At 42.8% G+C, this 24,849-nt stretch overlaps 1 protein-coding gene across 5 annotated transcripts in view; it reads left to right on the top strand.

Annotated features, from left to right (window-relative positions):
- Positions 1 to 22,601, top strand: part of FLRT2 (fibronectin leucine rich transmembrane protein 2) — a 111,159-nt gene extending 88,558 nt beyond the window's left edge. For all 5 annotated transcript variants that reach the window (XM_060181254.1, XM_060181257.1, XM_060181253.1 and 2 more), the window contains one exon: positions 15,414 to 22,601. In XM_060181254.1, coding sequence (XP_060037237.1) covers positions 15,808 to 17,790 — 1,983 coding nt within the window. In that variant the 5' untranslated portion in view covers positions 15,414 to 15,807 and the 3' untranslated portion in view covers positions 17,791 to 22,601. The remainder of the gene's footprint in view (positions 1 to 15,413) is intronic.
- The last annotated feature ends 2,248 nt before the right edge of the window (positions 22,602 to 24,849 follow it).

The raw sequence follows: 24,849 nt of genomic DNA, 5'->3' as shown, positions 1-24,849 counted from the left end.
CCTATCATAAAAAAAAAAATGGTTTTCTTGTAATGATGATTCACTCTGGTTTCTCAAAGCAATGATATTGCAAAAATAAACTTGGAACAGGTTCAAGTGCTCAGATTAGTAACTGTGAGTTGCAGAAGGGTTCCTGAGACACCCCTGTCTCATTGTCCTGCCTGGATGTCCCACTGGAAGGTGAAATCGCACTTCTAATTTCTTTAGAGCAGCCTGCAGCCTAGAGAACAGATTGAAGAGATCAGGATTGAGCCCCCTTTGCCGTGATCAGGATTCGTGCAAACCCCGAGCCAAGCTAGGATTTTCAAAGCAAGGAGCAGCTTAATGGATTTAGTGCAGAAAAACTGTGATTTGGCAAAAGCTCCAATCATTGTGATGCATGACGTGAAAGTTGTGGCCTGCCTGTGTTGTAGGAACCTTTCACAGTGGGGACTTTATTTACCCTGTCGCTGAATACACTGGCACCATGTTTATTAGGAAACACGTTGCTGGCCTGTCATAAACAGATGAGTGCAAGCGCATTTTATACGGAGATGTTCCATTCATACTTAAGTAGAAATTAATAATTGTTTGGCAAGACTTATTGCAGAGCGAGAGAGATCTCCTGTAACCTCACACTAATGATCTTTTCTCTGGCTTAATTTGAAGGTACGGTTGTGTGTGTGTGTGTGTGTGTGTGTGTGTGTTGAAGTGACTTTATTTTGCAGACCTCTGAGTATTTGGGTATGAAAAATCAAATTCTGCTTTCTTTCCAGGTCTTTCAGATATTTTTGTTCAGATCTCTTCTTTTTTACTTTATTAAAAATTTTTATATTTATTTATTCCCTTTTGTTGCCCTTGTTGCAGATCTCTTTTTTTATTGTTAAAATTTTTATTTTTAAAAAGAAAACATTGACAAAACCATAGGATAAGAGGGGTACAGCTTCGAATAATTCCCACCACCAGACCTCCATATCCCATCCCCTGCCCCGATAGCTTTCCTATTCTTTATCCCTCTGGGAGTATGGACCCAAGGTCATTGTGGGATGCAGAAGGTGGAAGGTCTGGCTTCTGTAATTGCTTGCTGGCTGAATATGAGCGTTGACAGGTTGATTCATACTCCCAGCCTGCCTCTCTCTTTCCCTAGTGGGGAAAGAAAAGAAGATCTCTTCTTTTTTATGTTTAGATAAGATTCTAATAACATGTCTGTTTTTGGCACTTAGGACCTTTTGCCTTCAATTATTCACCTGTCCATTTTCCCTGGTTCCACTTTCTTGTGTAACATGCCAGCGATGATTTAAACCGATTTGCTCGCGAATTTCCCAAAGGTAGTTTGTGGAGAACCTCCCACATAGTTTGTCCTTACGTGGTAAATGCTGCATTTTTTTTTCCAAAGAGGGAAGTGTGAGAAAATAGTAGAGAAACACCTCTTTGCTTGTGTCTGTATGGAAGAAACAAGGCAAGGGTCTAGACAGTGATCACTAAGGGGGCATCAAATATTTGTTAGAAAACAGTACCAAAAACAATGACATTGCCTTGAGCTAGCTGGTAAACCAAAAACAATGGCATTGCCTTGAGTAGCTGGTAAACCCAAAGAGCTATATGAAGGATGACCCTGTCTTAATCTTCATGGATGAGTGAAGCTTTCTTCAGCAGACACAACACTGGGAGATGAGTAACTTCTGATAGAAGATGAAGGAGTTTCCCACTCCCTTTCTCCTATTCTGTGTGAACTTGGCAAGGACTCGAGACCCAGATTGAGTGGAGAATTGAGGATGAGGAGAGAGCAGTGGGCAACACACATGACTGGCATATAGAAGTGTTCAGATTTGAGCCCCAGGCATTACAGATTGGTAGCCATACTGGGTGGCTTCAACAACAGATATGGAATATTTTTCTTTTTTTAAAATATATTTTATTAGTATATATAGAGAGAAGGAGGGGGGATAGAGAGAGGGAGGGGGAGATAAAGAGAGAATGTTTGTTTTGATTTTTGCATCTGGTAGAATATTTTATGTTTTTGCTTTGTTTTAAAAGCTGTCTTGTATTTTTTAAATTTATTATGTATTGGACAAAGACAGGGGTAATCTGAGAGGTAAGAGGAGGTGAAGAAGAAGAGAGAGATACCTGCAACTCTGCTTCACTGTTGGTGAAGCTTTCCCCCCTGCAGATGGGCACCAGGGTCTTTCTTGAACCTAAGTCCTTGCACACTGTAATAGGTGCCCTCAACCTGCTGCCTCACTGCTCAGCTCCATGTATTCTTTTAAATAAAGACCAGTTTTATAAAACAGAGACATTTTCTATAAAGCTCTCTTTGCCGGCAATTTTCTGAACCTGGGCCAGGTGGCGTGCACTCAGTCAGATTGTCCTTTGTTTCCAAATAAATAAATAGGGGGGGGGGGGAGTGCAGGGTAGAAGTGGCAGTAACTCACTTGGCAAAGCATACAGATTCCCAGGCATGAGGACTTGGGTTTGAAACCTTAGCACTGTGCCCAGGGGAAGGAAGTATCAGGATCACTGGAGCAGAGCTGTGGTGTCTCTCTCCTTGTCTGCTTTTCTTTATCTGTGATTGAAGTGTATTCACCAGGAGCACTGGAATCATGCAAGGTCTTAGTCGCACCCCAATTTCTTTCTTTTTTTCCTTTCACTGTATTGCCTCAATTTTTCTTGTTTGTATGGAGGCTTGTAAGTAAGAACTGAATGGCTGAAAAGGATTGGGAAGCTCACCATTGACAAGATAGGAGACTTTATTTGTGTTGCGTTTGAGTAAAATGTGAAAACTTTCCTATCCGCACATGAAGAAGATGATGTTGTAAATGTATAAACAGTCGAGAGAATCCATCCTTACGTTTAAGTTTCCCTGTGCCTGGGAAACACGGTTCAGAATTCCTTCAAATGGGTTTTTTTTTTTTTAAGATCTGTTTTAAAATTCCCTGTGTGCTTTTATTATTTTTCTTTGAATCATCTCCTGTGTGCACTGTGTAATTAACCTGGGTCATGAGACTGAACGCCTCTCATCTGAGCAGTTAAGTCTCCCAAATCATTTGGCTTTATCTTAAGGCACACGGGATGATGTAGGTTGAGAAAGAAAGACTGTCCTTGAAGGAGAAAACCACAAATATGAAACAATTGCCTTGCTTTTGTTTCTCAGTCCCCTTCCACCACCACCCTCAATCCAGAAATAGTTCCCTGCACCTAGCTTGACACAGAGCGTACGGAGCGTGACAGGTGCTCTGAAGACAAGAGAGTGCATTGAAAAGACTATTTACTCAGTAAGGAAATTCTGCATCATTTACATTCAGAGCCATTGCCATGGTACTGAAATAGGTTTAAGCAATGAATTTTTCATTTTTAAGACTCAAAGGGAAATAACTCACCTGGAAATCTACACTAGGTAATTTCATTCTCATCTTCCTAATCAATATCTGGCTAAAATCTGTATTCTTGTGAAAGAGATAGGGGATTTTCTGTTTTCTTTAAGCCTGTTACATATGTGGTGCAAGACTTCGGTTGGAAATAGGCCATGCTTATATTTTTGGAGTCAGTGTGTATTTTTATAAGCTTGATTCTTAATAGCTCTCAGAGATGCTGGCCTGTTTGGTATTGATTCTAAGCATGTGGAATGGTAAATTGATGTACAATTAAAGCTCTCGAACCATCATACAGAACCGATGTAAATATTTATATGCTGTTGGAAGAACATAGGCAGCAATACATACTTTTGTAGTAAACTAAAATGTACCTGAATTCAAATTATCACCGTCATAGAACCAACGGTGTTAGGCGGCTGGTACGATCAGATATGCATCTTAATCAAATAAAAATCTGTGAGGATGGGTCGGTCTGACCCCATCACAGTAGTGCTTTCAATCAATAAGATCACTAGGGTTTATATTATTTCGTAAAATGAGTATAGTATTACAGTATTTGGAGTTAATTTCCAGTTGTTTGTTCTATTCTTGTTTCTAACAACAGTGACTTATATACGACCAGGAACTATTCATCCACCTCCCTGTCTATCCCTCAGTCTTTCAGAATAAGCTAGTGTCACTTTAAACTCGTGCAGCCTGGGTGGGGTGGCTGGATGGTGGCGCACCAGGTTAAGGGCACATAGTACAAACTCAAGGATCACGGTTAGAGCCCCTGGATCCCCACCTGCAGGGGATCACAAGTGATGAAGCAGGTCTTCAAGTGTCTATCTGTCTTCCCACCTCTCTCAATTTCTCTCTGTCCTATTAAAAAAAATGGCTATAAGAGCAGTGGATTCTTTTTTTTAATTATTTATTTCCTTGTTGTTGTTGTAGTTATTATTGTTGATGATGTCATCGTTGTTGGATAGGGCAGAGAGAAATGGAGAGAGAAGGGAAAGACAGAGAGGGGGAGAGAAAGACACCTGCAGACCTGCTTCACCACCTGTGAATCGACTCCCCTACAGATGGGGAGCCAGGGGCTCTAACCCGGACCTTTGCGCCAGTCCTTTCACTTGGCGCCACATGCACTTAAACCGTTGTGCTACCGCCCGACTCCGGAGCAGTGGACTCTTAGTGTAGGCACCGAGCCTCAGCAATAACCCTGGAGGCAAAAAAAAAACCTTGAAGCCTGCTCAGAAATCTTATTTCTGTAACTCCTATGGGGCCTCAGATAGAAAAATGCAGAAGAATTTTTACAGACTGTGACTCCTCAAACAAAGCAATTCTCTGAAGGTTGTTCTTTGAGTCATTCATCTATCCTGCAAAAAGTTCTTGGATGTCGGTCACATGCTGGTCGAGGGAAACAATACTCAGTAAAAACAGATGAAATTCTGCCTGCGAGGAGTTTGCACACTAGCGTGGTATAATTTGGGAATCTCCTTAGCCTATCTCTGAAGCCAAGTCCTGTCCATGGGATCTGTTTACTGATCAGCCTTGGAGCAGATACTTGACTCGGAGCATTAATTATCTTTTTTTTGGGGGGGGGGGTGGTCACAGTACAAATACACTGCTTTACTGTGAGCTAATAATGCAGGTGAAAAATTTTAATATTTATTTATTTATTTCCCCTTTTGTTGCCCTTGTTTTTTTTTATCGTTGTGGTTATTATTATTGTTGTTGCTGTCATTGTTGTTGCATAGGGCAGAGAGAAATGGAGAGAGGAGGGGAAGACAGAGAGGGGGAGAGAAACATAGACACCTGAAGACCTGCTTCACTGCCTGTGAAGTGACTCCCCTCCAGGTGGGGAGCTGGGACTCTAACCGGAATCACCACACAGGTCTTTCGCAGGTCTTTGAACTTCATGCCATGTGCGCTTAACCCACTGTGCTACCCGGCCCCCAGACGATCCTTTCTGATGTCTCTGCTTATCATCACACAAAACATTTGGTTGTCTAATGAGAGTTACTGGGGAAAAAAGTGGAAGAATCAGAGGAACAGGACCAGGCTGGGAAGTTTTATTACCTGCTGGTATCGACAGCTACCAGCTAGAATTGTAGATTTGTAAATTTAAGTAGGGGAGAGAGATCGTCCCCCGCCATGGAAATGAGTGTTGGTTGTAATATCATTTCATTTGACAGCATTCATAAAATCATATCTGGATCTACATCTTTCATGGGGGAAAAAATAGAAATTGTGATATCATCAACCCAGTTCACCCATATGACTCGAGGCAAATTATTTCATCATCCTGCTCGCTGATTTTGATGGGCATAACCCCTGTGGGTCATTGTTGAATGCAGTGAAGTGAAACCTATTAAAATGCCTTGGGAATGGTAAAGAGTTTTGTGCATAAAGATATTCAACCCGATTTGAACCACTATGCAAACACAGAAACTATGTTGCTGTTATCTCTCCACGAATCAGCTCAGTCTGGCGGAAAGTGGGCACTCTGTGTATTTGCTTGGCATTACATGCTGCTGGTTCAGCCTTACTTTAAGTCTCATTTTTCATTCTGGGCAGCACACATCAAAAAAGGCTGTTGCCAATGGAAGCATCCAGTTTTTATCAGATGCTGGAACAAATAAAAGAAATAGAGCACTTATGGAGGAAAGGAAAAGACCTCATATCTTAGTGTCTCTGCATAATTTGCAAGGCTGATTGATGTATGGGAAGATAGATGTCTAAACTTCCAAAGAAAAGAAATATAATGGCAGAAGTAAGGAAAGCCGGATGGATTAAAAAAGAAATAACTCGGGGGCGGGCGATAGCTCAGCGGGTTAAGCGCACATGGCACAAAGCGTAAGGACCAGCACAAGGATCCCAGTTCGAGCCCCCGACTCTCCACCGGCAGGGGAGTCACTTCACAGGCAGTGAAGCAGGTCTGCAGGTGTCTGTCTTTCTCTCTTCCTCTCTGTCTTCCCCTCCTCTCTCCATTTCTCTCTGTACTATCCAACAACAACAGTAATGACAACAGTTAACAACAACAAGGGCAAAAAAAAATAGGAAAAAATGGCCTCCAGGAGCAGTGGATTCCTAGTGCAGACACTGAACCCCCAGCAATAACCCTGGAGGCAATTTAAAAAAAAAAGAAAGAAATAGCTCTATAAACTTTAGGATAAAAACTCACTGCTATGGCAAGCTTTTCCTTATTTATTTTTTAAAATATTTATTTATTTGTTTAATAGCTAGAGACAGAAGGGGAGGGGGAGGATAGAGACGGAGAGAGACAGAAAGACACCTGCAGCACTGCTTCACCATTCCTGAAGCTTTCTCCCTGCAGGTGGGGACCAGGGGCTTGAATTTTCATCCTTGTCCACTACAACGTGAATCCTTAACTAGGAGTTCCAGCGACAGGCCCCTTTCCTTTTTACTGCTAAGAATAGAAATAAACAGCTCAATGTATTTTTTTTCTCCAGGTACTATATGATATTCTAAGTGATTTGCCACTTAGACTATTTCTATTCCTACTATGTTGGGTTAGAATTAGCTGAAGTTCAGGGAGGTGGTGCCCAAGGTAGTATAGCTGGTAAGCAGGAAGCTGATCACATCGACTGTCCCAAGAGGTCACCCACCTCCTGTTGATTATTTTTCTATCTCTAACTATCCTAAACTGCAGGTAAACAAGTGCTGACCTGACACGCTGTTTGTCACTGTATATTCACTACAGTCCCTCCACCCCCCCCCCCCCCCCCCCGGGTTTCATAGACTGTCTTCTCTTGAGTCCCTCGCAACAATGTTCAAAGCGGTTAAATCAAATGCCATTTTCACACTATCACTGAGTGGTTGAACTGAAGGCAAAGCTAAGTCTTGCCAGACTCCAAAGCCTTTGTCATTCCTACCCCTTCACACCAGCATTTTTTTTGGGGGGGTCTTATTTTAATGTTTTCAATACTGGACTAACTAAAGCCAGAGAACTGTCAGCTGTTTAAATAAAGTGCTTCCTTTCTCTTCTTTCCTTTTTTCACTCTTCCTTCTTTGTTCTTTGCTTCAATGAAGAAAAATGCTTGTCTGCCTGGCTGGGCTAGCTTCACGGGCGGGAGACAGACGACCAGGGACTCATGGCTGAGCTGTACGCAGTATCTCTTTATTCATGTGGAATGTAGCGCAATCTAAGCTAAGCTATCTCTAATCACAATCCTGTCCTTATATATATACTTGCCAAGTAGGGTGGAAACAGGATGTGATGTACAGAGGGTGGAGCGAAAAGAGACTGGTGGAAATCAGGGTGTGACAACGAGAGGGGGCGGAGCAAAAAGACATCATGAACCAGTGGGGATTAAACCAATGCCCTGCAGGCAGGGTGGTGCTTAGTTAACAGTGGTTATGTAAGTAGAATACAGTGTTAAGCAGGGGGGATTAAACCAACGAAACAGAAGGGGTTTTAGAAGCAGAATCAGAAGCATACCAACACTTGTCTAATGAGAAACTTTCAGGGCTTGGTTGGGACTTGGTGAACAAGCTAGGAAAATAATTTCATGTGCTTGCTTCTGTCACATGGAAATATAAATTGGAAAGATAATAGTGTTCTCTGCACAAGCTAACAGGCAAATCCATGAACTTTTATTATTTTTATTTATTTAATGGATAGAGACAGGCAGAAATGATGAGGGAAGGGAGTGCTAGAGAGAGAGAGAGAGATGCATCTGCAACCCTGCTTTTCACCACTTACAAAGCTTCCCCTTTGCAGGCGGGGACCAGAGGCTCGAATCCTTCTGCCGGTCCCTGTGCCATGTGCCACATGTGCTTAACCCACTGTCCTCCCCCCCACCATCAAGATTTTATCAGGTCTGTCCTAGTGTTGTTTTGCTATGCAATTGGCAGTGCTTATTGACAATTCCCAATTTCTGTGCTACGATTTTTATAGTCGGAGTTTAGTAAGTGCTGCTGAATTAAAGGCTCCTGGAATTAATTTTTTAAAATCTCTTTATTGGGGAATTAATGTTTTACATTTGACAGTAAATACGATAGTTTGTACATGCATAACATTTTCCAGTTTTCCATAGGACAATACAACCCCCACTAGGTCCTCTGTCATCCTTTTTGGACCTGTATTCCCCCCACCCACCTAACCCAGAATCTTTTACTTTGGTGCAATATGCCAATTCCAGTTCAGATTCTACTTGTGTTTTCTTTTCTGATCTTGTTTTTCAACTTCTTCCTGAGAGTGAGATTATCCCATATTCATCCTTCTGTTTCTGACTTATTTCACTTAACATGAATTTTTCAAGGTCCATCTAAGATCAGCTGAAAATGGTGAAGTCACCATTTTTTATAGCTGAGTAGTATTCCATTGTGTATCTAGACCACAACTTGCTCAGCCACTCATCTGTTGTTGGACACCTGGGTTGCTTCCAGGTTCTGGCTATTACAAATTGTGCTGCTAAGAACATATGTGTACACAGATCTTTTTGGATGGGTGTGTTGGGTTCCGTAGGATCTATCCTGGAATTAACTTTTTAAAATATTCATACGCAGTCATAGGAGAGAAATACTTCTCAGGATGCTTTTACTTGATTTATGCTCTTTGAGCCTTGGTTCTTATGCAGAGTTCATCTGAAGGAAAGTATCGCAGAATAACTACTATTCTTTGTCATCTTGAACAGACTGGCAGGGCAAGTTCTTGCTGTCTCCACAGAACGTTCTTTGTATGTCGACTTAAACTCTGGTGTTTGAAATTGTGTTTCTTACTTTCAGTGAAAATTTCTGGTTTTACTTAGTACCTTCTATTAAGGCATTCTTCCTAATCTCTAGTTTACTGGAAGAGAAACATACTCAGTACAACGTTTAAGCAAAGGGGGGGGGGACCGGTGTGGAGGGGAGTGATTTTCCTCTCAACATTGGCATCCATCTTAGAAAACAAAATCTTTTGATTCCCAATATTTAGAGACTTAGAAATGAACTGGCTCAAGATGTGGAACCTGAGTCTGCATACTGTTTTCTTGAATCAGGACTATTTCGACGAGAAGCGAGAAGCTGGTGGAGTTTGATGCCAATCTTTGTTCATTCTCTCAGCCGGGCTCAGTTCCACCTCTTGATTTACGTTACAGTGATCTTTGATTCCTTTGCAGAATTTCCTGAACTTCTCCCATTTTACCTCTCTGGGTCTGCTTTTTTCTCTTAGATAGAAGGAGAGGGGGAGCCAGGCAGTGGCGTAGCGGATTAACCGCACATGGTGTGAAGCGCAAGGACTGGTGTAAGGATACCGGTTTGAGCCTCCTGGCTCCCCACCTGCAGGGGGAGGGTCGCTTCACAAGTGGTGAAGCAGGTCTGCAGGTGTCTATCTTTCTCTTCTCTCTCTGCCTTCCCATCTCCCTTGATTTCTCTCTGTCCTATGCAACAACAATGACAGAAATAACAACAACAATGATAAACAACAAGGGCAACAAAAGGGGGGGGGAAAGAATCTTAAAAAAAAACAAAAGGAGAGGGATGGAGAAGGAGGGAGAGAGGCGCAGACCACCTCCCATGTGTTTAAACCTAGACTTCTTGCACAGCAAGACACATGCCCTACCTAGCCAGCCACCTTCCTCTGGCCCTGACCCTTCCCACTGTCCCATAAATTTTTCCTTATTAATGTCTTCTCTTCACTAAACTTCGCAGCCTCAGGAAACCCAAAACCATATGCCTTCTACATAAATCTATAGCCTTATTCTTGGAGCCAGTAAGTGTGTTTGCATGGGGGACCAGGGGGAATGGTTCGATAGAAAGAATGGAAAACATAGTCCACCTTCCGTGTCCACTCTAAAACGGGAAAAATCATAACTGCCCTCTGAGATCTTTCTAAGAACACATCGATCATTATTTCTCAACTGAAGGAGATGGAACGCTCCAGGGTGTGTCCATGAATGAGTGTATATATGACATGTTTTAAAACGCCGCTAGACAATTTGGGATTATAAATTGCACTGTCACTACAAAATAATGGTCTGGCTTAATATTAAGTCCATAGGTGAACGTGGCAGGTAAAAAAAAAAAAGGGGTTTTATTTTGCTCATCACGTGGGAGTCCATCTCCTTAAATACAGGTGATATTTAGTAAGACCCAAGACCTTCAGTGATTATACTTGACTACTTTATAAACGCAACATCCAGCATATAGTCTGTAAGAATTTATGCCCTCCTTCCTTATCCAATAGCAGTTCCACCTGACGACAGGGTCGCACCTAGTCTGTTCCAATTGAAGTCAATATTTCCTAGATGTTAGTAATTTTAGACTTGCATTAATTTGAGCAGATAGAATACTGACTCCCACTGTAGGTCCACATTTAACAACTTACTATGCACATGTCCTTCCCCCTCCAACCCCCCCCCAAAATAAAAAAAACCTCATAAAAATTTGGACTTGTTGGGGCTGGGGAGACAGCATAATGGTTATGCAAAAGCCTTTCATGCCTGAGGCTCTGAGGTCTCAGGTTCATTCCCCAGCCCATAAACCAGAGCTGAGCAGTACTCTCTGTGGTCATTCTCTCTGTATCTCTCTCTCTCTCATTAAAATGAAATAAAATATCTTTTAAAAAATTGGACTTGTCTTCACTGATCAGCCTATCTGTAATTTAGCTGGGCATTTTCTCCTCTAAGGTAGATCAACAGTAATTGTTCTATGTATAACGATTCAGAATTTTCTTCAGGACTACTCCCTCCTTATTTGTAAATATAAAATAAATATTCATAAGTGTAACTGTGACATAACAAGCCCTAGGCAAAGAGGTGACTGACAAGGCCAGCTTTATTATTATTGTTATTAATTATTATTATTATTATTACTCCTTAATAGAGACAGAAATTGAGAGAAGGGGAGATAGAAATGGAGAGAGACACCTGCAGCCCCACCTCACCACTTGTGAAGCTTCTCCCCTGCACAGGTGGGGACCAGTGGCTTGAACCTGGGTCCTTGCGTACTGTGATGTGTGCACTTAGCCAGGCCCCAGCCACTTTTAGAGAAAGCGCACAGGGGTTGGGGTAGATAGTATAATGGTTATGCAAAGAGACTAGTGCCTGAGGCTCCAAAGTCCCAATCTCCCACACCACCATAAACCAGAGCTGAGCAGTGCTCTGGTGAGAAAGAGAGACAGAGAGACAGAGAGACCCCAAGACCCTGCACAGTTCAGGCAAGTGGCAGAGTTAGAGTTTGAAAGCATTACGTAGTCACAGACCTATCCCTGAAAACACCGTTAGCTCCGGTGCCTCTTGTCTTGAAGCTGTTAGCTGATACATTTCATGAGAACACCCTTTTCTCCTTACCTGTTGGTTGCTTGTCAGATCCTACAAACTCTGCTTCTAAACACTGTGAAGAAACAATCTACTGTTTCCTATTCTCCCAGGGATGCAGACATCCAACAACAGCTGTTTTTCTCTCGTAGGCAATTCTATTCCTAGTGTGCTACCCTACCACACTTCAGAGTTTCCTGTGAAATCCTCCCAGATACATTAGATTCTAGCCTCACAGTCTCATGTGAATCTCCATCAAAGAGTAAATGCTAACAGCATCACCAGATTTCTGTTCCAGCATAAATCATGTTTTACGCAAGCAGGCTCCCTTAATTATAAAATGATCCTTCACACTCCTATATAGTCAACATTAGTGCTTGTCATTCAGGCAAATGGTCCATTGAGGTCAAATGCAGGCAGTCTGTGCCGTTTATACAGAAGATAGATTCTGAGTCTATCTCCTGGGCATGAAAGTGATTGGTATGCCTCATGCCTTTCTCCAAGGAGTCATTTGACATGCTCCTGCATTTATTTTACATTGAATACATTGATACATTTGACTGATGAAGTAAGATGACACTGTTGTTTCTGGCCGGGCTTCTCTGATTGTGATGTGCACGGCCCTAGGCTGTGGCCAACATTGTGTATTGTGTGCTTCTAGCAACTTCCCAGGTCAGGCTCATGCTGACAGAACAAGGACCACACTAGACACGAAAGCTTGAGATGGCTCAAAAAGTTAATGCCTGAACTAAACCTGGCATCACACAGATGACATTCGACTCCTTTTTTTCCCTCTGTTCAGTAACAAAGCACACTTGTATGGTTTCTTTTTTAAGTACTGTTTCTTTTTCTTTTTTTTTTTCTTTGCCTCTGGGGTTATTGCTGGGGCTCAATGCCTGCATCATGAATCCACTGCTCCTGGAGGCCATTTTTCCCCCTTTTGTTGCCCTTGTTGTTGTAGCCTTATTGTGGTTATCATTGTTGTAGAGGTCGTTTGTTATTGGATAGGACAGAGAGAAATGGAGAGAGGAAGGGAGACAGAGAGGCGGAGAGAAAGACAGACACCTGCAGATCTGCTTCACCACTTGTGAAGTGACTCCCCTGCAGTTGGGGAGCTGGGGGCTCGAACCGGGATCCTTAGGCCAGTCCTCGTGCTTTGCGCCACGTGGGCTTAACCCACTGCGTTACCGCCAGACCCCATAATGTTTCATTTTTAATAGAGTTATATTCATTTGTTTTTACCTGAGTAGTGACTCCTCTTTATCTTTAAAGCCTTCTAAATAATAGAATCCGAATCTTAATGTTTCTGGTTGTCAAAGGCTCTTGGAGATTTTTTTTTTATTGTAAAGCAAATGTACAATTTCCTTGACACTTAAACAACATACTTTCTCTTCCCTCTCCTTCTCTCTCCTTCTCTTCCTTTCCCTTCCCTTCCCTTCCCTTCTCTTTTCTCTCCCTCTCTCTCTCTCTCTCTCTCTCTCTCTCCCCCATCCCCCCCGCCCGCTAACTATGTTTCTAAAGATAGCTAAGGGTGATTTCAAATAGGTCCTCTGTGGTTTTAGATATAAGTTGTTTCAGTCTCTCGATATTGGTGAGAATTAAGAGACTCATAGCTTGCCGTGTCCTGTCATGTTAGCTTATTTTGTAGGGAATTAAATCTGGCACCTTTCAATTAACTTCTTTACTGCTTTAATCTAAAAACAGATGGAACACATTCTGGAGCAAGAAAGCATGATTTCTGACTGTGGGTTGCCTTTTCTTCCCCAACTGTGTATTCTACCATTTAAAAGTTTTCTGAGAGTTTTTTAAGGCAAGAAAAAAAAAAAACATAAAAGTCGAGTGTGTCCAATGTGTGAATGGATGGATATTCAAGAGAAAATACTTATTTCACTATGATTATTATTTTTTTATTGTTGTTGTAGTTATTGATGTCGTCGTTGATAGGACAGAGAGGAGGAGAGAAAGACAGACACCTGCAGACCTACTTCACCGCCTGTGAAGCGACTCCCCTGCAGGTGGGGAGCTGGGGGCTCGAACTGGGATCCTTACGCCGGTCCCTGCGCTTTGTGCCACGTGCGCTTAATCCGCTGTGCTACAGCCCGACTCCCTTCACTATGATTATGGGTCATGAGAGGCAGAAACATAGAATTTTTTTTCCTTTTTTTTTTTTTTTGGCCTCCAGTGTTACTGCTGGGGCTCTGTGCTGGCACTACAAATCCACTGCTCCTGGCGGCCATTCTTTTTATTGAACAGAGAGAAATTGAGAGAGGAGGGGAAGATTGAGAGGGAGAGAGACACAGAGACACGTGCAAACCTGTTTCACCTCTCATGAAGTGTCCTCCCTGCAGTGGGGGAGCAGGGGCTCGAACCCAGGTCCTTGCTCATGTCCTCACTTCTTTTAGTCCTTTAGTGCTTAACCGACCCACCGCCTGTCCCTCAAAACAGAGTTTTCTTTAGGAAGGTGTTGATAATGACATAACTTAATCCCAGTCAGGCCTTGGCTACCCTTCCCCCACCACACACTTTATTGAGGAGATAATGGTTTGCAGGATAGTTGCTGACACAAACATACAGCCTCTCCTGTCTCCATGACAGATGTCTACAAGATGCTGTTTTCCCCAGTCTAGATCCTTTTTTTTTTTTTTACCACCACACACCAGAACCCCAGGACCCCTCCAACTCACCCTTTTCCTTCCTTCAGAGTCCTTTGTTTTGGTGTATTGCACCAAAACTCAGCCTGGGTTTCACCTCATAATTTTTCCTCACTGTCCTCGTTTCTTAAGCACCCGTATGAGTGAGATTATCAGGTAGTCACCCTTCTCTCCCTGACTGACTTCATTCAACACGATACCCTTAGAGCCTGACTAGTCTTAGAGACTTCACTCTGGTGTGTCTCCTTTGTACCCAGAAGTCCCAAAAGAAGGACCAAGTGGAAACACGTCATGGGCCATGCCTTGACCATTCTGGTAACTCCAGTGTGGGTCATTGTGGGGGAAGCAAGAGATGAGATAAGACATGAAGAATGAGTGAGAAATGGACTCTCGCGTTAACACATACATTGGCACAGTGTCAGTTTTAAAAGAAGCATCTGTTCAAATGACGTTATCTGTTCCTGTTTTGCATTTGTATAAATGAACTTATAAAGAGTCATCATCTTCCCTTTACATTTTACTAGTTCCTCTGTTCTTTTTGCTTCGATTCAGGACAAAACTGTGACCAGTTGGATAGATAGATGACCACCATTTATTCAACAGGGTACCTAGTACACTTTTGTATATAGATGTACAAATTGATGTTTTATTTTTTAAAAATATTTATTTCCTTTTGTTGTCTTTGTTGTTTTATTGTTGTAGTTATTGTTGTTGTTATTAATGTCATTGTGGTTGGATAGGACAGAGAGAAATGGAGAGAGGAGGGGAAGACAGAGAGGGGGAGAGAAAGAGAGACACCTGCAGACCTGCTTCACCACCTGTGAAGCGACTCCCCTGCAGGTGGGGAGCCGGGGCTCGAACCGTGATCCTTATGTTAGTCCTTGTGCTTCGCTCCACATGCGAAATTGATGTTTCTAAGGGGAAGTGCTGAGGGGGATGGAAGTCACACTGTGAACACTGTAAACTGAGAGACATTTGCATAGGTTTTTAAACAGAAGGTAATATAATCATTGCTTTCTCAAATGTTCTTTCAATTCAACTTTATTGATTTAGTATCCATGAATACCACCCCTTCCTCTAGTTATTTTGTTCCAATTAAATCATTTTTTTTAAAGCTGACTTTGATTTCCCTTAAGTGACTCCTTTTCTTTCTGTGTGTACCACAGGTTGCAGTGTATATTTAACCAAGAAGATTCCAAGCTGATCAACACCAACGTGACCTACCATGGAAGGAAGTTCTGCCTGTTTACTTGTGTTCCTGTCGACAGCTTATAGCTGAACATCACCACTGCCTGTGCAGGAAATTCTCTCTGTCAATTCTTTTGCTTTTGTACACATGGAAGACAATAGCAAAAAGGGCAGCACAGGCTGACAAAGTCAGAGACCACAGAAAGAAGTTTTGACCTTGGGCTCTCTCGGGACTTGCTCTCTGGTTGGAATTCTAGACTTTGACAGAACCCCATCTGGTCATTTTGGTTTTGCTTCTCTGGTTTTTTTGCTCATTCCCCCCCCCCTTTTATTTCCCCGATTACTTTGTATTTTATTTCTGCACTTCAGAAAATGGGCCTGCAGACCACCCAGTGGCCCAGCCGTGGGGCTCTCTTCCTGAAATCTTGGCTTCTCATTTCCTTAGGGCTCTACTCACAAGTGTCAGAGATCTTGACTTGCCCTAGCGTGTGCCGTTGTGACAGGAACTTTGTCTACTGTAACGAACGAAGTTTGACCTCAGTGCCTCTTGGGATCCCGGAGGGCGTGACCGTTCTCTACCTCCACAACAACCAAATCAATAATGCTGGGTTTCCTGCGGAACTGCACAACGTACAGTCAGTGCATACGGTCTACCTTTACGGCAACCAACTGGATGAATTCCCCATGAACCTTCCCAAGAATGTCAGAGTCCTCCATCTACAGGAGAATAATATCCAGACCATTTCTCGGGTGGCACTGGCCCAGCTCTTGAAGTTGGAAGAGCTCCATCTGGATGACAATTCTATATCCACAGTGGGGGTGGAAGACGGGGCCTTCCGCGAGGCCATCAGCCTCAAGTTGTTGTTCTTGTCCAAGAATCACCTGAGCAGTGTGCCTGTCGGACTCCCAGTGGACTTGCAGGAGCTGAGAGTGGACGAAAACAGAATCGCTGTCATTTCAGACATGGCCTTTCAGAACCTCACGAGCCTGGAGCGGCTGATCGTGGATGGGAACCTCTTAACCAACAAGGGCATTGCCGAGGGCACCTTCAGCCATCTCACCAAGCTCAAGGAGTTCTCCATCGTGCGGAATTCGCTCACCCGCCCACCTCCTGACCTCCCTGGTACCCATCTGATCAGGTTGTATCTGCAAGACAACCAGATCAACCACATCCCTTTGACAGCCTTCTCCAGGCTCCGCAAACTGGAACGGTTGGATATATCCAGTAACCAACTGCGCATGTTGACGCAAGGGGTCTTTGATAATCTCTCCAACCTGAAGCAGCTCACTGCTCGCAATAACCCATGGTTGTGTGACTGCAGCATTAAGTGGGTCACAGAGTGGCTCAAGTCCATCCCCTCGTCTCTCAACGTGCGGGGTTTCATGTGCCAAGGGCCCGAACAGGTGCGGGGCATGGCCGTCAGGGAGTTGAATTTGAATCTGTTGTCATGCCCCACCACCACCCCGGGGCTGTCTTTCTTCACCCCTGCCCCAAGTACAGCTTCTCCAACAACTCAACCCCCTACACTCTCTGACCTGACCCCCAGCAGAAGCTATCCGCCTTCCATTCCCCCCACATCCAGACTGCCCACAATTCCCGACTGGGATGGCAGGGAAAAGGCAACACCACCCATCTCTGAGCGGATCCAGCTGTCTGTCCATTTTGTGAACGACACTTCCATTCAAGTCAGCTGGTTCTCTCTCTTTACTGTGATGGCTTACAAACTCACCTGGGTCAAAATGGGCCACAGTTTAGTAGGGGGCATTGTTCAGGAACGTATTGTCAGCGGCGAGAAGCAGCACTTGAGCTTGGTCAACTTAGAGCCCAGGTCCACCTATCGGATTTGTTTGGTGCCCCTGGATGCTTTTAACTACCGAGCTGTGGAAGACACCATCTGTTCCGAGGCCACCACCCACGCCTCCTATTTGAACAATGGCAGCAACACCGCTTCCAGTCACGAGCAGACCACCTCCCACAGCATGGGCTCCCCTTTTCTGCTGGCGGGCCTGATCGGGGGGGCCGTGATATTTGTCCTGGTGGTCTTGCTCAGCATCTTCTGCTGGCATATGCACAAAAAGGGGCGTTACACCTCCCAGAAGTGGAAATACAACCGAGGCCGACGGAAAGATGACTATTGCGAGGCCGGCACCAAGAAGGACAGTTCCATCCTGGAGATGACAGAAACTAGTTTTCAGATCGTCTCCTTAAATAACGATCAGCTCCTTAAAGGAGATTTCAGACTGCAGCCCATTTACACCCCAAATGGGGGCATTAATTACACAGACTGCCATATCCCCAACAATATGAGATACTGCCACAGGAGTGTCCCAGACCTGGAGCCCTGCCACACGTGACAGCCAGAGGTCCTGCGTCTCCAGGCACATGGTGAAACTCTTGCGAACACACACGTATGTGTGCCCTGAGACACTCGAATTACATTTGATAAATGTCCCGCAGATGCGTTTGTGCATTTGAATACTCTGTAATTTATACGGTGTACTATATAATGGGATTTAAAAAAAAAAGTGCTATCTTTTCTATTTCAAGTTAATTACAAACAGTTTTGTAACTCTTTGCTTTTTAAAAATCTTAAAAGATAATAGTCGCTGAAGTACTGTATAGGGTTGTACAAGGAGAACCCAACCAACGCCAAGGTGAAAGAAGGAGTGATCCTTTCTCATGATGCACATTCCTTCCCCACTTTGCTGTTTGAAGCTGGTAGAGTCACTTCCTTTCCTAGAGTCTGTGGCCAGGTGGAAGGGCAGTTTAAAACGGACTCATTGGGGTACAAGAAATCACATGGGGTGAAGCAAGGAATGACCCAGATATCTTCATGCTATTTCTGTACTTCCTGGCCTGGGACAAATGTTACAAATTCCAAAATATAAGAAAGGCCGTAGTAGTTACCCTGATTTGACCCAAAGCAGGAAGTACAGGCAGCATCATGAGGAAGTCGGTCCCTATGAGATAAGTTAGAACAACTTGGCAGAATCAAGAACATGAGATGAGATCTGAAGAGACCTTCAGACCCCCCCCCCCACCCCCTCCTCCCCAGGTAGGGTGGCGGTTAGCTTACTGACTGGGGCCTTAGAATTCACTCCTCATACTTCCCTGGCCCTATGTGATGACAGAATTAGAGACCTGAGTCTGGTTTCAGTCATCTTCAGGGACAAGTCTGCTGTCCTAGCAAGATAACTCCCTATAAATGTGTTACTACTCAAATCATATGTCAGGTTGAATCACATTCAACAGAAATATATTCTAGAATACTTTTTTTTAGAAGAGGCTAATAAAATAATGGGAAGAATTATATTGAATGGAATTATTTTTGATAATGAAAATTATTTGGGTAGATCTGCTGCAGCTATGTCAACATGATATTTAGGCCCACAAGGTATCAATGTTTATACTATACTAATAGCTGTTATTTAAAAAAAAAAGAAGAAGAAAGAGCATCCGTACCATTTAGACAAAAGTAAACCATCAGTGGTTCTGCTTTATTCCTACCAACTGACTTGCTTAGTGTCATGTTGACAGAGCTCGAATCAATACCTTAGTCCCCTTGCAAGATTTTGTCTTCCAACCACCTCACATATATTTTCATAACTAGCTGTTTATGCTGTATTTGTTTTCTTTTGCCTCTGCTCAAAATTTGAAAGCAAATCATGAGTACCAATCTTGAAGGCGCTACATACCCATGCAAGATTATACTCTTTTAAAATGTCATACTAATTCTCACTGCTGATTCTGGGAGGACACATTATGGCCATAGCTGGCCAAGGTACTGTATTTTTTTTTTTTAGAGCAATACCAAGTCTCTACCTTGTTCCATTTTCCAAATTTCATTTCCATCGTATATGTTCTTCTTCTTTGGAATTGTGATGGGGCAATCAATCTTAAATAAACAGAATACAGATGAAAAAATGAATTAGTCAGAAAAATAAAGGCCTGTTCCTCTCACCTGGGCAGAGCAGGACATAGAACAAAGTACTGAAAAGAGAGAGCTGTCCATGTTCAGTTATAAATATTTTTGAAGCAACATCCATCTTCAGAAAACTTATGTATTCTACTCCTTTCCATCTGTTTGATGGAGAAGGGCTATAGATTAAAAAAAAAAAAAAAAAGAAATCCACCCTTGGAAAATGCTTTTCAATATATGTTATATATTTCTATACCACTGGCCATTACTTTAGGGACCTATGAAGATAATGTCACTTCACTTTTGCTTTCTCTCTCTCTCCCTCTCACTGTTAACAAAATAGAACTGTGATGGGTCTTCTTTGTAAAAGTTTAGGTACAAGATGCTATGCAAGTTTTACTTTATAGTAAGAGCTTTATTTTCTTTAATAATATATCCCCAAACTTATATGTTTTATTCTTCCCTGTCCTTCAGAATAAACAGAAACTATAACTAAAGCTATAATATTGTAAACTCACAAGAATCGAAACTGTGCGGTCAGTTGAGCTGAAGTTAGCTACAGATTCATTGCAAAGTGACTTTGGTTTCCACTTTAGTCTTACTAGCTAATCAGTTTTGACTGTTGCTCTTTGAAAGCTAGATCTACATAATAAAGGCATCAGGTAAGCTGTGAAGGTTATCAGTGTAGCGGTAAGACATCTAAAATTCAGGAGGATGACATAAGGGTTTGTGTATTTAACTGGATTACTTGCTGCCCACCTCCTCCCCACCCCCCTTGGCTGTATAGATAAAGCTATGTGTTCAAACAATGGTACTTTGAAGTTAGTTATTTTTTTTTCTTCCTTTTATCCACAAAATAATCATTGTCATGTATTCGTATTGTGTATAGCTTTCATCAGGGTATTTGCTACAATGGCTCTAACTTTTCAGTCAGAGTTTTCTGGACCATCTTAGGCTATTCAAGGAATTATTTGGGATGTAAAAGATACAGCGAAGAGTAGTCACAGGAAATGGTTAGAATGATTGGAAGCGATTCCTCTGCTAGTAAGGTGCTCCCAAAGATATAGCATCTTCTTGCAGACTTTACTTTGATCTTGTGCACAGCATGGCAAAGACTGAGGCAATGAAAATCAGTCTCCTTTTTGTAATCACACACCTGTGCTTTCAACTGCACCAGAACAGAAAGCACAGCATGGAATTTGTAACGTCTTAAATGTCTTAGGATTTGGATGGCCTCCATCAGCAATGCATTATGCTTTCATTAACAGCATTAGCCCAGGGAATGAATTGGGCTGAGGTATACCCTCAGTATTTGGACCTCTCAAAATGTCATTATATATATTGGGAAATTTAGCCAAGAAATGAAGGTAAACGTGGGAGGTTAATGCAAGACTTTTAACTATGAACAACACATCCCTACTCATGAGCTTATAAAGAGTTGGATGCTGTCTGGCTCAGAGAGGTCATTTCAGACATTGTGGTTAACTAACTGTCAATGTGTAGAGGACATTCCCAAAGGGAAAATTATACCCTTATCAGCTATTCTGCATACCTAGGGTTGGTTGCCATTAATACCTACCATAAAGAATCCATGTGTGTGTGTGTGATCGTAGAGAAGCCTGAACTTCCCTTAAATCTCTCAAAGGCAAGAGCTGACGTCACATGGGAAACTCCCACACACGCACCATCCACTGTCTTCCTTGTGTAGCAAGCAACAATCCTCTCAACCTTGTGAGGAATAATGCAGTTTCTGACTATGTGGATATTTACTGAGACTCTGTTAACATGTTCCCTTAAGTTCCAAAAGAAAGCAGTGCAGTGTGTCCAGTAATAATTACTAATGATGTCACCAAGAGTGCAGTCCCGCGTGGCCTGCTGGGACAGATGACACACTGTCTTAGTCTTTTCACAGGAGTCACCCTCCTCTTCTTTCTGAGGTGGGGCAAACTCTTCACTTTGTGGGCAGAACAGCTGTTTAAAGTACAAAGCAATGCCCTTGCAGTCCCAGTAAACTCCATTCGATCTTTTGATAGTGGAGTGCTTAATGTTCACTGACTTCTTTATAGCATTTGTCTCTTGCCTCTAAGAAGCAGACACTAATGTTTTTTTTTTTTTTGCTTTCATTCATAGAATAACTGTTTTGTTCCTGACTTTCCAGATGCAGGGGAAGCAAAAACAGAAACAAACAAACAAACAAAATAGAGTGAGAACATATTCACATGAGAAAAAAAAAAGTGTAGATAAAACAAAGTTACTTCCTAGGTTTTATTCTTGTCAAACCTTGCCAGATGCTCTAAGGTTAAAAATATGAACGTAGGGAGCCTTCAGGCTACTTTCTTCAATTCCTTCAGCAGAATGTAAAGGTTGTTGGTAATGGAAGATGGCCTGTCTCTAGTTATGGGGAGAAAGTTTTGTACACAAATGATACCATCGATATAACAAACAAATCAGATTCTTTTGCTCTCTCGATTTTTGTTCCAAGGACCATACTCACCAGAAGAGCACAAACAGGACCATCACAACAGGTTAGTTTTAAATTAGTAACACGCACATGAATGCAGACATACACAAACCCACATGTTTGTAAAGCAGCCATGGGATGGAGAATTTTTTTTTTTTTTGCCTCCAGGGTTATTGCTGGGGCTCAGTGCTGCACCATGAATCCACTGCTTCTGGAGGCCATTCCCCCCCCTTTTGTTGCCGTTGTTGTTATATCCTTGTTATGGTTATTATTGTTGTTATCATTCACTGTTGGATAGGACAGACAGAAATGGAGAGAGGAGGGGAAGACAGGGGGAGACAAAGTTAGACACCTGCAGACCTGCTTCACCGCCTGTGAAGCGACTTCCCTGCAGGTGGGGAGCCGGGGGCTTCCTTCCACCGGTCCTTGCGCTTGGCACCATGTGTGCTTAACCTGCTGTGCCATTGTTTGACCCCCCTCCTCACCCCCCCAGGATGGAGAATTTGTAATCTTTCAAGGCAAGCTAAAAGTGTCACCACTGTGTCCCTCCTAGCGGTTACTACAAGTTCATTCTGATGATGTGTCATTGTTTAAACCATACCTCGATTTGCTCCTGGTTTGTGTTCCGTGTTCTCACTGACGAGGGGACTGCCAGGGGCTGGAAGATTCTGCACCCCAATCCTCGAGATCTACCATGTCATACACTTTGTTAGCTACAACCTTTCACTCTACACTATCAGTACCTTGTTGATATATTCAGTAAAGGCTTATTTTAAAAGAAAATTGATTTGTGTTTATGTGCACTCTTTCTGATTCATCCAGTCCTTGTGCCGTTCCATGTTCCATGAAATATGTGGTGTCCTCTGTGACCATGGGGATGGCATGGATGAAGGCAGTGGCAGGATGGACAGTTCATCTGCTACCTTGAGGGTGATTTATATCTTTCAAGGTCATTTGACTCTGTGTGTGTGTGTGTGTGTGTGTGTGTGTGTGTGTGTGTGTGTGTGTGTGTGTATGTGTGCGCGCGTGCACGTGTGTTTGCAAGGGAGCCCTAGTTAGGGGGTTACAGTCAACAATATTTTTACCTCTTTCCCATATTAGGGAGCCCTGATCCAGCTTTCTGGTCCTTGTCCCAGCCATGACATCATCTCCCCAGATAATAACTTATATCCACTAGCATATCAGATTTCAGGCTCGGGCAAAAAGAAAAAGGAAGAAAAAAAAAAAAACCCACTAGGATAGCCACAGGCCCTTTGGAATATAACTAAAATATGCCTACTAGCTATCTACAAAATGGAGGACCCCCCCCCCAACTCTTCATCTGCACTATTCCAGCCCTTAGGTCCATGATTGGTCAACAATGTGTTTGGTTTTGTATGTTAACTCTCTTTTCAGCCACCTGGTTTCAGATGCTAGCATGATGCCAACCAGTTAAGGGCCAGGACAGACAACCCCATCAGTGTGTCCTGGAGCTCTGCTTCCCCAGAGCCCTGCCCCACTAGGGAAAGAAAGAGGCAGACTGGGAGTATGGATCGACTGTCAACGCCCATGTTCAGCAGGGAAGCAATTACAGAAGCCAGACCTTCCACCTTCTGCATTACACAATGACCTTGGGTCCATATTCCCAGAGGCTTAAAGAATAGGAAAGTTATCAGGGGAGGGGAGGGGATACAGAGTTCTGGTGGTGGGAATTGTGCGAAGCTATACCCCTCTTACCCTATGGTTTTGTCAATGTTTGCTTTTGATAAATAAAAAAAATTAAAAAACAAAACAACAAGGCAGCCCTAGTTAATATTCATTTCTGCTTCCATGGTAACTTTGTGTTCCTGTGAGTAGATTTTTAAAAATATGCACACTCAGGCATAGATCATACCATTTTGTGTCTGTGAAATCTGTTTGCTTGTTTCATAATCTATACTGTGGGCATGAAATGTTAGTTTTCAAGATACTTTTTTTTATTGTTTTGATCATTACTGGGGTCTCATTGCCACAGGCCAAGCTTATCAGGTAGAAAGACAGGAATGGAGATACCATAGCACTGAAGTTTCCTTCAGTTTGGTGGGAGCTGAGCTCAAATCTGAGTAATGTACACAGAAACCAGAAACACTATCCAAGTGAGCAAATGTTTGTTCTTCATGATACTTTTAGAACCGCTTATAACATCTAGTCATACTTTGTTTTAAAAAATATATTTATTCATGATTGAACAGAGACAGAGAAATTGAAATGTGAGGGGGAGATAGAGGAGAGAGACATTAGCAGCCGTGGTTTACCGGCCATGAAGCTTTCCCACTGCAGGTGAGGACCAGGAGCTTGAACCTGGGTCCTTGAGCACTGTAATATGTGCACTTAACCAAGTGTGCCACCACCTGGCTCCTCCATTCATATTTGTGGTGAGTGTTCATGAATATGTCTGTCCATGTGTTCAAATTCAGTTCAATCTCATGATTTTCCAAAGTTATTCTTCTAAACCTCCTTGGCTGTCATCTCACCAATCATGAATGCATCTGACAGAGATTACATCAGGAAATAGTGTGATGACACTTTAATAGGCTAACATTAATTACTTGAAGAATCGCTGTTGGGAAATTAATCGAAATATAATAACAGGAGATTGATACATTTGGGACATGTTATGGGAAAGTATTTTGCTGCTATTGGTTGCTATTGACAAGAGTTACGGGCCTTTTTTAAAAAAAAATTGTATTTATAAGAAGGAAACACTGACAAAACCATAGGATAAGAGGGGTACAGCTTCGCACAATTCCCACCACCAGAACTCTGTATCCCCTCCCCTCCCCTGATAGCTTTCTTATTCTTTAACCCTCTGGGAATATGGACCCAAGGTCCTTGTGGGATGCAGAAGGAGGAAGGTCTGGCTTCTTTAATTGCTTCCCCCGCTGAACATGGGCATTGACTGGTTGATCCATACTCCCAGCCTGCCTCCTTCTTTCCCTAGTGGGGCAGGGCTCTGGGGAAGCCGGACATATTGGTGGGGTTGTCTGTCCAGGGAAGTCTGGTTGGCATCATGTT

This window comes from Erinaceus europaeus, chromosome 22, assembly GCF_950295315.1.
Source record: "Erinaceus europaeus chromosome 22, mEriEur2.1, whole genome shotgun sequence".
Lineage (NCBI taxonomy): Eukaryota > Metazoa > Chordata > Mammalia > Eulipotyphla > Erinaceidae > Erinaceus > Erinaceus europaeus.
Note: the sequence above shows the minus strand (reverse complement) of the source record. Positions and strands in the feature narration are given on the sequence as shown.